Source organism: Varanus komodoensis, unplaced genomic scaffold, assembly GCF_004798865.1.
Source record: "Varanus komodoensis strain SLA01 unplaced genomic scaffold, ASM479886v1 scaffold45, whole genome shotgun sequence".
Classification (NCBI taxonomy): domain Eukaryota; kingdom Metazoa; phylum Chordata; class Lepidosauria; order Squamata; family Varanidae; genus Varanus; species Varanus komodoensis.
In genome coordinates this window covers 669,764-684,490 of record NW_025336011.1, presented here as the reverse complement: position 1 = coordinate 684,490, position 14,727 = coordinate 669,764, and the positions used below count along the sequence as shown (strand labels likewise).

General features: G+C 42.8%; 1 protein-coding gene across 1 annotated transcript; it reads right to left on the bottom strand.

Annotated features, from left to right (window-relative positions):
- Positions 1-2,222: 2,222 nt before the first annotated feature.
- On the bottom strand, positions 2,223-4,136 carry LOC123030492 (elongin BC and polycomb repressive complex 2 associated protein). Its single transcript, XM_044444501.1, has one exon. It carries the CDS (start codon positions 4,134-4,136, stop codon positions 2,223-2,225), a length of 1,914 nt encoding a protein of 637 aa, XP_044300436.1.
- Positions 4,137-14,727: the final 10,591 nt, after the last annotated feature.

Below are 14,727 nucleotides of genomic sequence, written 5' to 3'. Positions count from 1 at the left end.
GCCATGTGGGATTATTTTCATGTAACTGCATTCAGGATTGCAACCTTAAACACTTGTCTTTTAAAACATATGTTTCTCAATATATCCAAGTTCAGTTTGCATTGCTGTGACATTTCCAAATCAATCTCTGATTTTTTTCCCCCTCAAGTTGTAATCTAGGGTTTTAATCCATTCTTAATCCCCTTTACTAGGGAAAAGATATATATATACACACACACGTATGTATATGTGTGTGTGTCTGTGTACACACACACACACTCACATTCGCGCACACACACACACACACACATATATATATATATATATATATATATATAAAAATGTGAACAAAGACTGGCATCTCATTCCTAGAACAGTCACTTGGGAATACAGTCAGTCAATACGAGGCTTACTTTCAGATAAACACGTTTAGACCTTGGGTTTTAAATCCCAATAATTACTCCCAGTTAAAGATGCTTTGCACTTCTAAATAACATTTTCTGTCAACAACCGCCTTTGATTGTGCAGCAACTCCAGGCCTACTCAGGAGTGAGTTCTGGCTTGTGCCAGATTTTGAAACTCTGCCTGCATGTGTGTGTTTTTAAGAAAAATAGAGGCCGACTTGCAAATATGTATTTTCTCCCCCTTGGGGTTGAAGACTTGGTTTGGGTTTGATTTCAGAGAGGCAGAGAAACCTTTGAAGACTAAGGCGAATATCACACTAGGAAAAATAAAGAAGAGTTGTTTGTATGGGGGAGGTGGATTCGATCTCCTTTGGCAAAAGACTCCCTCTTTTTTTTTTTGCATTCCGCTTTGGAGATCAAATTGTCCATCTGCGTTCCATTGAAAAATTTGCCCCTGGATCCAATTTCTTTTTTCCAGCAATTTTTTAAATAAACAGAATGTTACCTTAGGCTACTTAAGTCAGGGTTTTATTAACCACTAAACAATCCCCTTTAAAATATGCAGCAGTTTCAAACAACCCCTTTCCTCCTTTTTGGTGCACGCAAGATCAGGAATTTTTCAAAGGGCCGCCTCTCCCTCCGGTAGACAGTAGAATATGATTACTTTCGTTTAAAAATAACTTTTGGCACTATTTTTCCTTAATTCAAGCAAAGAAGGAATTTCATTCCGCATATTTCTTTCTAAGTTCTCCTGTTGGGGATGAAATAGTCACTTTTGTCTTGTTTTAGTTTTAATCAGGAAGTGGATGGAGGGGGGAGGGGAGTAACGCTTTGATGAGTTTAATGTGCACTGGTTGAAAGGCCATTCCATTTCTCTTCCAAATTAAGGAAGAAAGATGGGGGAGGGGAAGGGAGTATACTTTTAACTTGGAGAACAGGGAGGGGGAGAAGAGAAGGGTCTTTCAATTGGGAGGGGGAGGGGAGGCATGCTAGAAACTTTCTCATTCCCTGCAAAACCCCCCCCCCACAACTCTTCCAAATTTCTCTGCATGGAACGAACCATTCCATGTTAAAAGGAGAGGGGAGCCCAGATCGGCCCCAAACTGCCTTTGTCTTTATTATTATTCGTGCTGTCCCGCTCCCCGCAGTACAATTGCTATAAAGTATTGCTTACCCACCATTTTATTTATTTGTTTGTTTTAGAAAATTCTGTACTGGATTTTACTGTCCAGTCTCTTTTATTCTCATCACCAGTATTTGAAAGTTTGTTTTTAAAAAAAAATCAGCTATTTTGGCTCCCTCCATATTTGAGGCCTGCTGTCAAGCATGATTCAAATTTCAACATTGCGAGAAGTTGTTGGATCTTGAAAGAACATGAAAAATGAGAGGGCACTTTTAGAAGGAAAAAAAAAGGCTTTCCTTTACAGTAAAGGAATGCTAGACATTTCATTTTTGAAGGGGTTCTCAAGGGCGTTTTAAAAAAAAGCATTAGGATGCAACCATAAACCCACTTACCTCGGAGTAAGACCTATTGAACTTAGTGGGACTTAATTCTGAGCAGTCGTGTATTGATTACACTGTCACTCTAAAAATCAGCCCCATCTATTTCAGTGGAACTTACTTCTAGGCAAGTGTATTTAAAAATCACAAGCCGCTCTCATTAGCAAACTTACTTGGAATCAAAGGCCACTGAAACCATAAGCTGAGTTCCGAGCAAATATATTTACGACTGCAATGCTAGATTTGCTTTTCTCGACTTCATATTCTATTCATCTCTTCGCGCCCCCCCATCCGCCATAAGGACAACCTGTTGCACGTAAATCAGCTTAAATCCTCCATCTAGAAGTCCTCTAAACTGTATCCCCGGAATTTCAGGCTGGGGGGCACGGGGATGGCATTGCCCCCCAGCTGCCAGGTCCAAAGCGGGTGCGTTTTGGAGAGGGTGCACGAGTCTTTTACGCACAGGGAAGACGCAGGACAGAGATCCCCATCGGAACCAACGACCAAGGCGGGCGTACAGGGAAAGGTGCCCATCAGAGTAAACGGATTCCTGATAGGAGCCGCGCTAGTGTTGAGCAAGCGTTTACAAGGCGGGGTGGCCCCCTTTTTGGTCGTCTTCCTCGGAATCTTTGGGGGCCTCCCTCTGGCCTGCCTTTCCTGCTCGACACGTCTACGTTTGGCGTTCCTCTCCAAGTCGCTGCCGCCTTCCAAAGGCTTGTTGGCCAGGCTGAGGAGGCCGGCTTTGGAGGTGGAGGAACTCCCTTTGGCCTGCTCGGCCCTGCGCAAACCTTTCCCGTCTACATTGAAGCCTTTGGCATAGCACCACAGCTTGGACTGCCTGATAAGCCTGTCGAATTGAGCCTCTCTCCCCGACCCTTCCTGGGCGCCTTGCTGCAGTTCCGCTTTCTCCGGCTTGTCCGGCTCGTCAATGTGAAGGTCTTCCTTGCAGCTCAAGGAGTCAGCGTCCTTGGAGAGGTCTTCACGCTCCTGGGCGCACAACTCCGAAGCTTCTCTAAAGCCACCATTCTTTGGCTGCGGGCCCTCGCTGGGGCTGCTGGGACGGGCAGGAGAGACGGGAGAGCTCCTAGCGTCCTGCTTTATGCGATGCTCCGGTTCCTCACGTGGGGGCTCCTTTGGCGCACTGGTAGGAGCCGACTTAAAACTTTCCAAAGTGGAGGCGCGCAGCGTCCGGGCCCAAAAGAGTAAGTTCGGGTCGGGGCGCAAGCCTTTGACTACGCCGGGAAGGGCTTGGGAAGAGGCAGATTGAGGTGGGATACGGGGAAGGGCTGCCTGTCTGTAGCGGGTGCTTTGCACGGAGTCCCCGCTGCACAGGGAACTGCTTTCTGACCCGGAGGAGCTGCCCTCCTCGCTGCTGCAAGACGAGTCGTCGTCCTCGTCATCCTCGTCGTCCTCTTCATCTTCCGAAGAGTCGCTGGAGCTTGCTAGGCTGGAGGCACCGCTGGAGTCCGAGTCGCTGGAGTAGCCGGCTGACGTGCCTTGCCTCTTAGAGCCTGCGAAAGATGCCGAGCGACCTTTCTTGCTCAGGCATCCGCAAGTGGAACGTTTGGTGCGCCCGGCATCTGGCTCGCTAGTCGGCTGGCCGGTTCCGTGCGCCCTGACAGCCGAGTGCAGGAGTTGCAAGTCGCTCGGGTACGCACTTAGCACGCCGGCCAGGAGCTGCCCTCTGCCGCTCCGGTTGTAGCTTTTGGGGGTCGGCGCGGCTTTCTCGTAGCCTCTGCTGAACGGAGCAGCCAAGAGCGCGTCCCGCTTGGTGCATCCAGCACCCACGTTAGCACGGAAGGTGCTGTCGGAAGCGCTGTACGCAGGGAGTAACCGGGGCCGGTTAAATGGGTCCCCGGGCTCTCTTCTCTTGTTTTTCCTCTTCCTTTTCCTCCTCCTGGGGGCCAGGGCCTTGCAGGAGGTGCAGAGGGCCTCCAGGTCTGTCTTGGAGATGAGTGAACACTTGACGGCGCGCATCGGCACGGACTGGATGGCTTTGAGGGTGCGCAGCTCCTTCAGGTCGCATCGGCGGCTCTGGATCTTGAGGCTCTCCATTTTTTTGCTCACCGTGGCCCGGGGGATGCCCTTAAACAGGTCGCTGAAGACCTGAGTCAAAGCGAACATCCGTGTGCCGTTAATCTGCAGGTAACCCAAGCTGATGCCGTCGATTTCCTGGTAACCAGCTTGGAAATCTCCATTGTAATCCATGGTGGAAGCGGCGGAGGCTGGAACCATCCCGCAGGTCAGAAACATGTTTGTTTGTGTGTTTATTTGAAAAGGGGCCCTTCGTAGCCACCAGCGGGGGAGCTAGAAAGAGGGGTTCTTCTCTCAACCCCTCCCCTCCCCATCTCCCATCTACCCCCCCAAATCAACCCCTCGTCGTGGAGTGATGAATTTTCCTTTCAAACGCATCTCTTGAGGGTCCGGAGCCGCCTTCTTTTTCTTCTCCGGCGCTTTTTTCCCCTTCTTCCCTCTAAAAATCCAGAGAGGTTGCCAAAGGCGAAAAATGTTGCCTTGTCTTAGTCATTTCTCCTTCTCTTGATACCTTTTGCTCCTAGAAGCAAACCTTTCCCCGGGGGGTGCGGGGGAGGGACAAGAAATTATCCCCCTTTCCCTGTGCCTCTTTTTAAAGCTCCCTTTCTGCATTTGCAGCTAGGGCTTTTAAAACCAACCAAGGTTTCAGGCAGAAAGAGAAAAAAAACAAAACACTTTCAGCCTCCCCCCCCCCATGTGAAAAAATAGGGCTTTCAATCACCTACAGCGCACACCAAAATCCGTGTCATGTCCACCTTTTTTGCTTGCTTCTTTCTTCAAGACAGACTTGAAGTACAGTATATTATAGGAAACACCCCACGAAATAATTTTCTCCAGAGTGCGAGCTGATTGGGTACTTTAACCTGGTGATGTCACAAAACCCCCAACATTTAACACACACCCCCATGTAAAACCCTCATATAAAAAACCCCCTTTCATTTAAGAGTCAATCTGACACCATCCAAAGCTGTAGAGGAGTTTCATATACATGTATGTTCAAAGAAAGGCAAATATAAGAATTTTTAATGTATGTGAACATGTGTGTCCAAATAGCCATCTGCTCATCTTCCTCATGCAGGATTCTTTCAATCTTGCCTTTAAAATACTGTATGGAAAAATATCTGTGATATCACATTTTTTTAGAATACATTTTAATGCCCTTTCTCAGTATTTGTCAATGTATTACATTTGAAGTTTACACACACAGAGATCACTGCCAAATCTTTAGATAGGATTGTTTATGTAGGTATGTAGTTTTGAAAAGCGGGTTTGTTGGAAGGGAGTAAAGGATCATTTTCTTTAATATCAGTCTCTGCTAAAGATGTTTTAAGAATAGTTGGTGGGTAATAGCCTTTAGAATTCCACCAAAAAGCTACCGAGCTCCAGAATGATATTCATTCATCTTTTCATACATAAAAGGCTTGCATTTTTAAAACCAGTTTTTTTTTTTTTTTTTTTGCTTTCCAATAATTACAGTCTACCTTATAGAGTAATTATTATTTCATGGTGTTTTGGGGGGGTTACTGTTTTTCTCCATCAATCTTTATCTCTTAGTAGCTTAAGTGTGTATTTATTCATTTAAGTGACTTTCTGTATTATTTTGCTTTCCAGTTATATTTTCTTATGGAGTTACTTTTCTTTCTTTTAAAGAAGAGTTATTGTAGTTCTGACAGTGGGACTTATTTTGGAGTAAACTTTCATAGGAATGTGTTGTTATATTAAATATATAGAGAGTACAATGTTTGACAGCCCCATTTGGAATGACTGGGAGCAGTGCAAGGCCACAGTATATGAATTCTGTTGATTCTGTAAAATACATGAATTCATTTTCCAGCTCTGTTGCCACAGCACTCAAAACAATGTGAAAGAGATTTACAAATAAAGATATCCAGAGTTAAAATCAATTCATCTTAATTTGTGTACATGATTTCTGTTGTTCTGTGAATTGTAGCTTTTCATCCCCCTCCCATTTTAAACTGCCATTAAAAAAGAAAAAAGAAAATCTATGATGGGGTACAAAGGACAGCTTCATACTTTTGATCCCAACACGACATAAAGACCGAACAATTAATGTCAAATTCAACTCTTTTTCATTGGTTGCTCTTGACTTCTCCATAGATGTAATGGCCTCTCATATTTTCATTCATCTGGATTAGGCATTTTAGGTTAGGGCTAGTACATTTTTGCTGCTGTAAAAAGATTTGCAGGCAAAAGCCCTTGCCCTGGGAGTTGACTACATCCTTTAAGCATATAAACCAAAGGAAGTTTAGGTTTTATACCTCTTATAAGTATTCCAGAAAATCTCTTTCCAATTAATGCTCTTGTTTCAACACAAGAAGTTTCCCATCAAACATGTAAGCATTCAACATTGTCTATGAATGCACCCACCTTTGCTGTGTATATGTCTTATAAATCCTGTTCAATCTGTAAGGTGTCAAATTCCATTGATATATAGTTTTTGCACACAATTCCTATTTGCTTCTGTTAAGCTTGCAAGTTGTTGGAGTTAACTGAGATCAAAGAATCATAGCTCAATCCTAATTCTGACTGCAGTCCTATACACTCTTTGACTGAGTTCAATGGGACTGACCTCCAAGTATGGTATCATTCTACTAATCATCTTGGAAATAAATCTCATTGATTTCAAGGGAACTTATTTTCAAGTAAACATATTTAGGAGGATCAGTGTGCCAACATTGTTTGGACTTTGAAAGCAAATCTTTGGTCCAAATGCATGGATGGATACGATTAAGTTGCATCAAGCAATCGTAACTGGAGTGCAGGAATAGATTTCGAGGTGTGTATGTGGCGCACCAAGTGCAGGGAAGCCTGCAGAGCCAAGAACAATGCTCTGTCTCCCAAATGTCTGTAGCACATGGTCAACCCTGTGGGTTGTTCCATACCCGCCCCTTTGTGGGAATTGATGTTAAAGCCGTTTACACACTAGTTGCTGTGTGTTCTTGGATACAGAAGCAGGCATGATGCAACATTCTGCTTCTCCAACAGTTCTCTGGATTGAAGCCATAGGATCTAATCCATTCAAGCCAAACCTGCATAAGCACATACATAACCTGTTTGTTTTGAAGTGAACTGGCCAGTGTGGGGAAATGTATGGCATGGAAAAGGCAGGGGAGGATCCATTTTCCTGTGGTTATATCTTCTCCAGTGCATAACCCCGACTCCCCCTTTCAGCTATATTTATTCTTTCATTTAATTCCTTCTTTGGTAAAGCATATTCTGGGGAATATTTTTTACTTTGTGGGATAGGCATATATTGCCCAGAGAGAGAGAGAGAGAGAGGGAGAATGAGAGAGAACAAAGTTGTTGCAGAAGTTAATCTTAATATCATCGATTTTGCCTCTAAGCTAACGTAGGTCAACGCACACTCAAGTGGGAAGGTCTCCTGCAGAAGGCCCATTCATTACAGTGGAGATTGTACAGGAGAACCTCATTGTGGATTATGTATTTTCCACTCCCGGTAGGGTAAAAACATATTCAGTGGAAAGGTGGCCCCTTAAAATATTTTAATTTGTAGGATTGCCTTTAGGTGCTTAAAAAAGATTTTGCAGATATTCACAGTATCTCATTGGTTTTCAGAGTAAGAAAATCTATAGATCTGGCATTTTTGAAAACAGAGGATTGATGTTCAGTGTCTGTTTCCGTAGGCATGATCCTCTAACTACTCTTTCTTTCAGATTTTTATTCATATAAATATCCTGCTTTCACAGCTTAAAAATTCTCTTGTGTTGAAGCTATCCTTGTGATTGTTTTGTTGTTTTGCTTTATATTTTTTCCCTCATGAAGATTTGATTTGGGGGCTCAGTGTCCCAAGGCATTATCCTAATATAACATGTTTTTTCATGGTCCTAAACTAAAAATAAACCATGAAGAGGAAACAAAATTGTGACCTGCCCCTAACCTTCAGAATAAAGGGGGCTCTGTAACACTTTTTAAAGATATCAAAATAATATGAATTAATATTTTTATTTTTGTGTTTAAAAATGCTTTCATTTTTTCCCACAAACAAACAAACAGTCCCAACAATGCTAAACTGAAATCTGTTAAAGTTGTCACAATGTAGCCTAACATTCTTTGGAGATTTTTTTAAACTGCGCTTGCTTAAAGAGGTGATCCTGAGAGTGCAATCTTATGCATGACTACTCATAAGTAAAACTTGCAGCGCTGAATGGTACTTACTCCCAGGTAAGTGTGTATAAGATTGGAGGAATCCCATTCGAGTCAGTGCAGCTTCTATGTAATTGGGGGTTGGGAATAGAAACATGTTTAAATTTGTAAAGCCCAGGTAAGACAATGTGATGGTTATACCAAATTATTGGAGTTGTTTTTGATAGATGACATCTTTATGAGTAGTGTAAAAAAGAAATCAAGTGAAATTTGAAGTGAGGAGCATACGGTCTGATTTGCATGTATTTCTCATCAATTACGTCAGTGACCCAAAACCTCCTCCAATTGATGTTTCTATCGCTTAAAAAAAAAACACGGAAATCAATGGAAGACGCCTTTATGCTCTTAACAAAGCTGAAGAATTCAAAAAGCTTTAATTGCCTAAGAAAATTGCTGTGCCCCCCCAAAATAAAAATCTACTATCAATCTGCTCCAACAACTGAAAAATATGGTTGGTTTGACTGTTTCACCCATTGCATTTCTACTTGTTGCAGCTACAGCATTTTAAATTAAGATTTTTTCCTTTTTTCTTTGACTGCCATTTGTATGCAGAAAATGGGGGACGGGTTATCCCTATTTGAAGAGAGGATTGCTGGTGAGTTTTGTTTCCACAGAAAGCTCAGATTGCAGGCAACTCAGTTTGTGAGTTGAACAAATTTGCTGCGGAGGGAAGTTGGTTTGCTTTTTGTGGGCACAGGCGCCTAGGAAGGTCTCCTGCACAAGCCAGCCTGAAATTTGCATATTGGCAGAGCTCCTGTTCATTTGATTTTAACTTGCATTTGTAAGAAGATGCTCCAGAAAGACGATGCTCCTTCCCTTCCACAAGACTGGCTTACTTTTCCTCCAAGAAATCAAACAATGACCCCAAAATCAGTTTCAGCTTGCCTACTCAGTATGGGTTTAATTCAGCCATTCTGACATCATCTGATTTGGGGAATGGTTCCAGTATACAATTCAACTGTCTTCTTTTTGTGTAGCCAGTAAAATGACTGTTGCTTGTAAAGGCTTAAGCTGGGCATTCTGGAGGCAGGTCAAATCAAAACCTGTCTCAATAGGGGAAACTAGAGATATTAAACTGCAAAAAGGGATGTGCCACAGGCATGGATGAGTGGAATCTTTCCCATCCTGGGGCTGAACCTCCCTAAGAACACATGAAAAGCCGCACTGGATCTGACCAGCGGTCCGCCGAGTTCAGGACTCTGTTCACATGGTGGTACGTCGGATTTCCACAGGATCCTTCAAGTAGGTGGCTACAAGAGTTCTGCCTGTCCAAGCTCTTCAGGAACCCTTGTATTCAGGTATACTGCCTTCCCGCAGTCTGGTGTTCCAAGTCTTGCTTGTGCTCCGGTGCCAGAAGCAAGCCTAGCTGGCAGGAGTGATACACTGCAGGTAGGTAACCTGGGGAACAAGAAAGGTTATATATGCCTGCCATTATCTGTGCACTTCACTCTCTTAAATTTGGACTGCTGCACTCCCACTATGTGTGTCAAAGAAATTTTGGCTTAAACACACAGATGCACTGCCATTGACACCTCTAGTTTCAGTATTGCAGCAAAGCCATCTTGGGACTGACTCACATGCTCCCACCACCGTCACCACTGCCGCCGCTTCTGCTACTGCTTGTTTTAGGTCTCTGTGTGAGATACTTCAAGTATACCCCTTCAGATGTAAAGGTGGAGAGCATGATATATGTGTAATGTATGTGTCTGCTTGGCAGGGAATTGCAATTGGCTGCATCCCCATTGAGCACACCCTTTTGCCAACCCCAGGTTTTCTTATGCATGGTGTAGGAAATGCCCACTAATTGCCATAAGAGAAGTTACCCTTTACTGTCAAATTTTTCAGTGTTAATCCAGTGCTACCTCAGGAGATTATCATTTCTTTATAGTACCTGTCACTCAGGTAAGCTTTTAAAAAACCTCAAGCTTGTGAAGAAGTTTCAGAGGATTCACAGGGTTCGTTGTGAATCCTAGCAAAACATGAGTGCATCAAAGTTCTCCACATTTCACCCCAAAGGTTTTGTCTGGATCTAATTGCAAAATCTTTATTTTGGGGGCAGGGAAGAGGGTTGTTTGGAAATTCTTATTTTTGTACATACTTACCCAAATGTGTAACGTTTGTGCATCTTTGCAATGTACTCGTTCTTCTCCCATTGAGCACATTTTTCAGAATCATGCATTTTATGTGCATGTTCGAAATTTTTCATGTTGTATACATTTTCTTTAGTCCATTAGTTATATTACAGTCTTACCAGCATATGGAATTTTGGCCACAGATGGCATTTGAACCTATCTTTGGTCGGGAGGTACGAACTGGGTACATCAGGATGAACACAAAACTGAAAGGAATGTTCTGCATGTCCTTAGCCAAGTTTCACATTGCTGGATGTTTTCTGCAGGTGAGCTTAAAAACACATTATTTGATACTTGCGAATGGCCAAAGTGCAATGGAATATATTTCTCTTTGGTTTGTTTTGGGGCACACTGGATGGGTTGATTCATGACTACATTTTGACATTGACTCTCTGCTGTAGTCACCAGTGGTCAGAAACCATCCTGAGCAGGCGCATTAGGACAGTAACTGCAAATGAAGCATCAACCCTGTTCATTGATTTTCCTAATAAAGAGAGCCAAACAATACATCCGTGTGCTTATTCCAGCTGTACAGTGTAGTGTATGCAGAAAGTTGGTTTTATATGTTTACAGCAATATAAAAGCCATTTTTTGCTGTACTCTTAACTGTTTCTCTGCTTGCTCCAAAATTTATCTAACAGCAGCTACTTCTTATTTCAATGCCTCAGTTTCCTATGAATCCCTGCCCCCCCAACCCCCCACGTGCAAATGTTTGGGGTAAAAATCCCACAAAGATGAAAAGAGCACATAAGCTGCCTCTTAAGGTAGATCTTAATCATTTTACTGTGTAAAAATCTCTAATAGATGTTTAGGCCTTCGTGTGGTTTGAAAGGGAGTTCTACAGGAGCATTCGAAATGTTCACTCTTTTAGCAGCTTGACATTTTCATGTATGGTAATACATAGCATTTATATAGCACTTTCTTGATGTTCTATGTATATTATTTCAGTAATCCTAACTTTCATGCCGAAATGGGCAGAAAATAGATCTGAATTTACTAGAAGATCTTTTGAGCGATTTTCAGTAGATCAGCAAAGATTTCTGACTCCCAATTTTATGTGGAAATCAAGGTGCAAAAGTGCTTCTATGAGCAATGGCTTTGGATTTGAGGAGGTTTGAGTCATTTTTCCCCCTGAGCTGTCTATTTGCTGGGAATGCTCAGATCTACTCTTAGGTCCCTGATCTATAAAATGGAACTAACCGTGAATTTGGTTGGCAGGGTACCAGTGAGCATGACCAAATCTAGATTGTGAAGAAAGTTGCACATTGAAATCAGTGAGATACAGGTTTTGTGGTAAATGCAGTTCACATGTGGATTCTACTCCTGTATCAAGGACTATGGTACATGTACACCAATGCTCCCTTCTTGCCCTCTTGAGCTATAACAGACTGCTCCCAATTTCTAGATGCATTTTCTTGAAGCTTTGAGCTTCTTGGTTCCTTACACTAGGTCACATCTTCAGGCCTTCTAGCTCAGTACTATATACTCTTAACTAGCAGTAGGTGCTGGGTAAAAGAGGGACCATAACTCAGTTGCAGAACAACTGCCTTCCCTGAAAGCTTGATCCCCAGACTCTCCAGGTAAACCTAGGAAAGAATCCTCCCAGAAACCTGGAGAACAACTGCCAGTCCATGTTGATAGCCCTAGGTGAGGTGAACTCATGGTCTGATGCAGTAGAAAGCCACCTCCTATTCCTCTGTGCCTTTCCTGTCAACTGCTTCCTAGTCCTTTTAATGGGACCTCTGGAGCAGGCACCTGTGACACTCAAAGCATCTGCTGTCCTGCTCAGCTCCACCACACAGCTTGCTCCTTTTGTGTCAGGGAAGAAGCCGGCTCTTCCCACACTGGGCTGGGGAGGAGAGATGGTGTCAGCAGAGGTCAAGCATACAGATGGAGCACAGTGCGGTGGCAGCATTAGACTTCCGATAAAAGTTTCTTGAACACTTTGGATCATTCTGTATGTAAAATCAGGAGACAGATTCTTGTGAATCTCTGGCAGTCAAAACTGTATCATTAACCCAAAGCATTGAAAATGGAGACACTGAACTCCATCAAGAAGACACAAAGCATCATGGCAATGGAAGAGCTGATGTAAATTAACAGAGCCGGAGAAAGGAAGATCCCTTTAATTACTTCGATAGTTCAAGGCCCCTTTAATTACTTCATTGGATCAAAAAAGAAATAATAGGGGTGCTGTAAAAAATACACAAGTTGTCCAGAGGTGAAGAAAGCCGCTAGCTCTCTGATACTGCTGCCCCATAGCAAAGCAGATGCCTTCGTTGCCTCAAAGTCCTTAAGATTCTAAACATGTATTTGATGTAGTTAATCATGAGAATGGAACAGAATGTATGAATGATCAGATATGCTTTATCTGTATATTGTTCAAATTATTTTCAAGTGAATATTTTACTCCTATGGCCTCCTGGCATTGTCTAGGGGGCACAGGATAATGTGAAGCTGGAATTCTGAAGGGAGCTGGCTCCCTTCACAGCAGGTGTGGAAAGAAAAGCACTGGCTGCCTCTCCAGGGTCACAAATCAGCCTTGGAGAGTGGGAAGAGGATCATGCTGCAGGGGTATTGGGAAGGAAGCTGTGGCTGATGCCTGAGCACCATTTCCAATGGGCACCCCAGTCTCCTTTCCTCTCCTGTTCTGTTTCATGTCAACAGCGCTGAATGGCTAACTAGATAAAATGCAGAGCACAAGGCACAGCGTCGGCAAAGATTTACACTTCCACACCATGCACTGGATATACATAAGTCTCCAAGTTCAGAAGCTTACATCCACCAAGGGCAGGGGCAACAAGACCATGCCATTTGCAAATCTCGGAGTCCTATTTATTTTGAAAGTATTTTCAGGTGAATTATCTTTCCATTTGTTCTCATGGCTCAGTATATGTCATACAAGAGTTTACTGGGTTATATGAATTAAACTTAACGCTGTTTTTAATTGGTCTATAACATTATGTAAAATATTATTTTAATTTGCCCCACATTTTCAAGAGGGGGTAGAAATCAAGAGAAGCAATCTATAAAGGATCTTCCTAAATACTAATTCTGCTGATTATTGTTTGCAGCAGAATAGGCTGTTCCCAAATGGCTTGAATGAATTTTGGCTCTGTGTCATGGTGGCCATAACATCAAAGTGACATTAGTGGGATTTGTACCTTCTTTGTGATGTTCATCGGCTGACTATAGAGTGGTCCTTCACAGCAACAAAAGTATAGGTCAGTTGCCCCACAACAGAAGATTTCTGGGCAGCTACAAAACAGATCCACCGTTAAGAATACAGCACAGAAAATGATTAAAAAACAGGAACTGAAACACCTAGAAGCCTTTTGTTCTTTAAAAGGCTTGGATGAATACGAGGCCTTTATCTGGCAGTGAAAAGACCATACTGACGGCACTAGACAAGCCCCTCTGGGAAAGCTGTTCCAGTACATGGGTGCTACTGGCAAAAAGGCCCTCCCAGTGATCACCAAACTCACTTATTGGTAGAAGCAAGCTTAAAGTGAGCCCTTTCCATTGGGCTGGAAACTGATTAGGAGCTCACACAGCTCAGGTGTAATGTGATCAAAATGCCCTATTCCAGTTAATCTTACGGCTCTTTTTGGAGCAACTGTAATTGCTGATTCCTCATAAGAAAAATACATATACATGGAAAATTTCTAGGCTGGCTTTTTGGATTTTAATGGGTATGAGCTGTTTTCTTCTGATTGTTACTAGGTTTTTAGTAATTGCTCGTAAGCAACCTTGTGCACCCATGTTTGGGCAGAAAGGTGGGAAAGGCGTTATACAGCCTTCATTCTGTCCTTTGGGAAACATTCATGGTAATCTGCTAAAGCAAAGAAAAAGCACACCAGTACAGCAGATGAACTTCGAGTGCAGGGATATCATGTTCAGATCTCCTGGTCTAGATGTAGAAATTCAGCTGTTTGGAAGAGGAGAGGACCACATCTAAGGAATCCAGGAATGAGTTTTCCCATTGGAAGAAATGGACATCACACATCAAGAGGAGAGGATGAATGAGAATGAACGTTTTTTTTAATGCAGGACAATTTTATCCATCACAACAGGTTGGTATGTGAGAATCACCTTCAAAATGATGTCGGGCTTGCAAAGTTTCAATATAAGGGATATGTATGTAATCTGTTCCTTTTGACAGAGCTCACCTTCAGAACTCAGTTGCATCTAGACAAATGAAGGGGTATCTCTGCTATTTTAAATTTCCTTGTGTGCAAAGTGCTGCACAAAATACATACATGACCAAATTCAGTTTAATCAAAAAAGATTTCATCCTTCCTGCAAATAAAAATGATTGCTAATTTGAGATGCAGGCAAACCCATTTATTTAACATTCCCATTCACTAATTTCTGAGAACTTTCTTCAGAGATTTCCTGAAGGGACAAATTTGCTACACATCTTTCTTTCCCAACCTGGCATCCCACAGCCCTGGCTGAGAATGAAGCACATCCAAATGGTCCCAAGGTTGGAG

Excerpts from the sequence above, each read along its gene's own strand:
- LOC123030492 (XM_044444501.1), bottom strand. The coding sequence starts at position 4,136 with ATGTTTCTGACCTGCGGGATGGTTCCAGCCTCCGCCGCTTCCACCATG.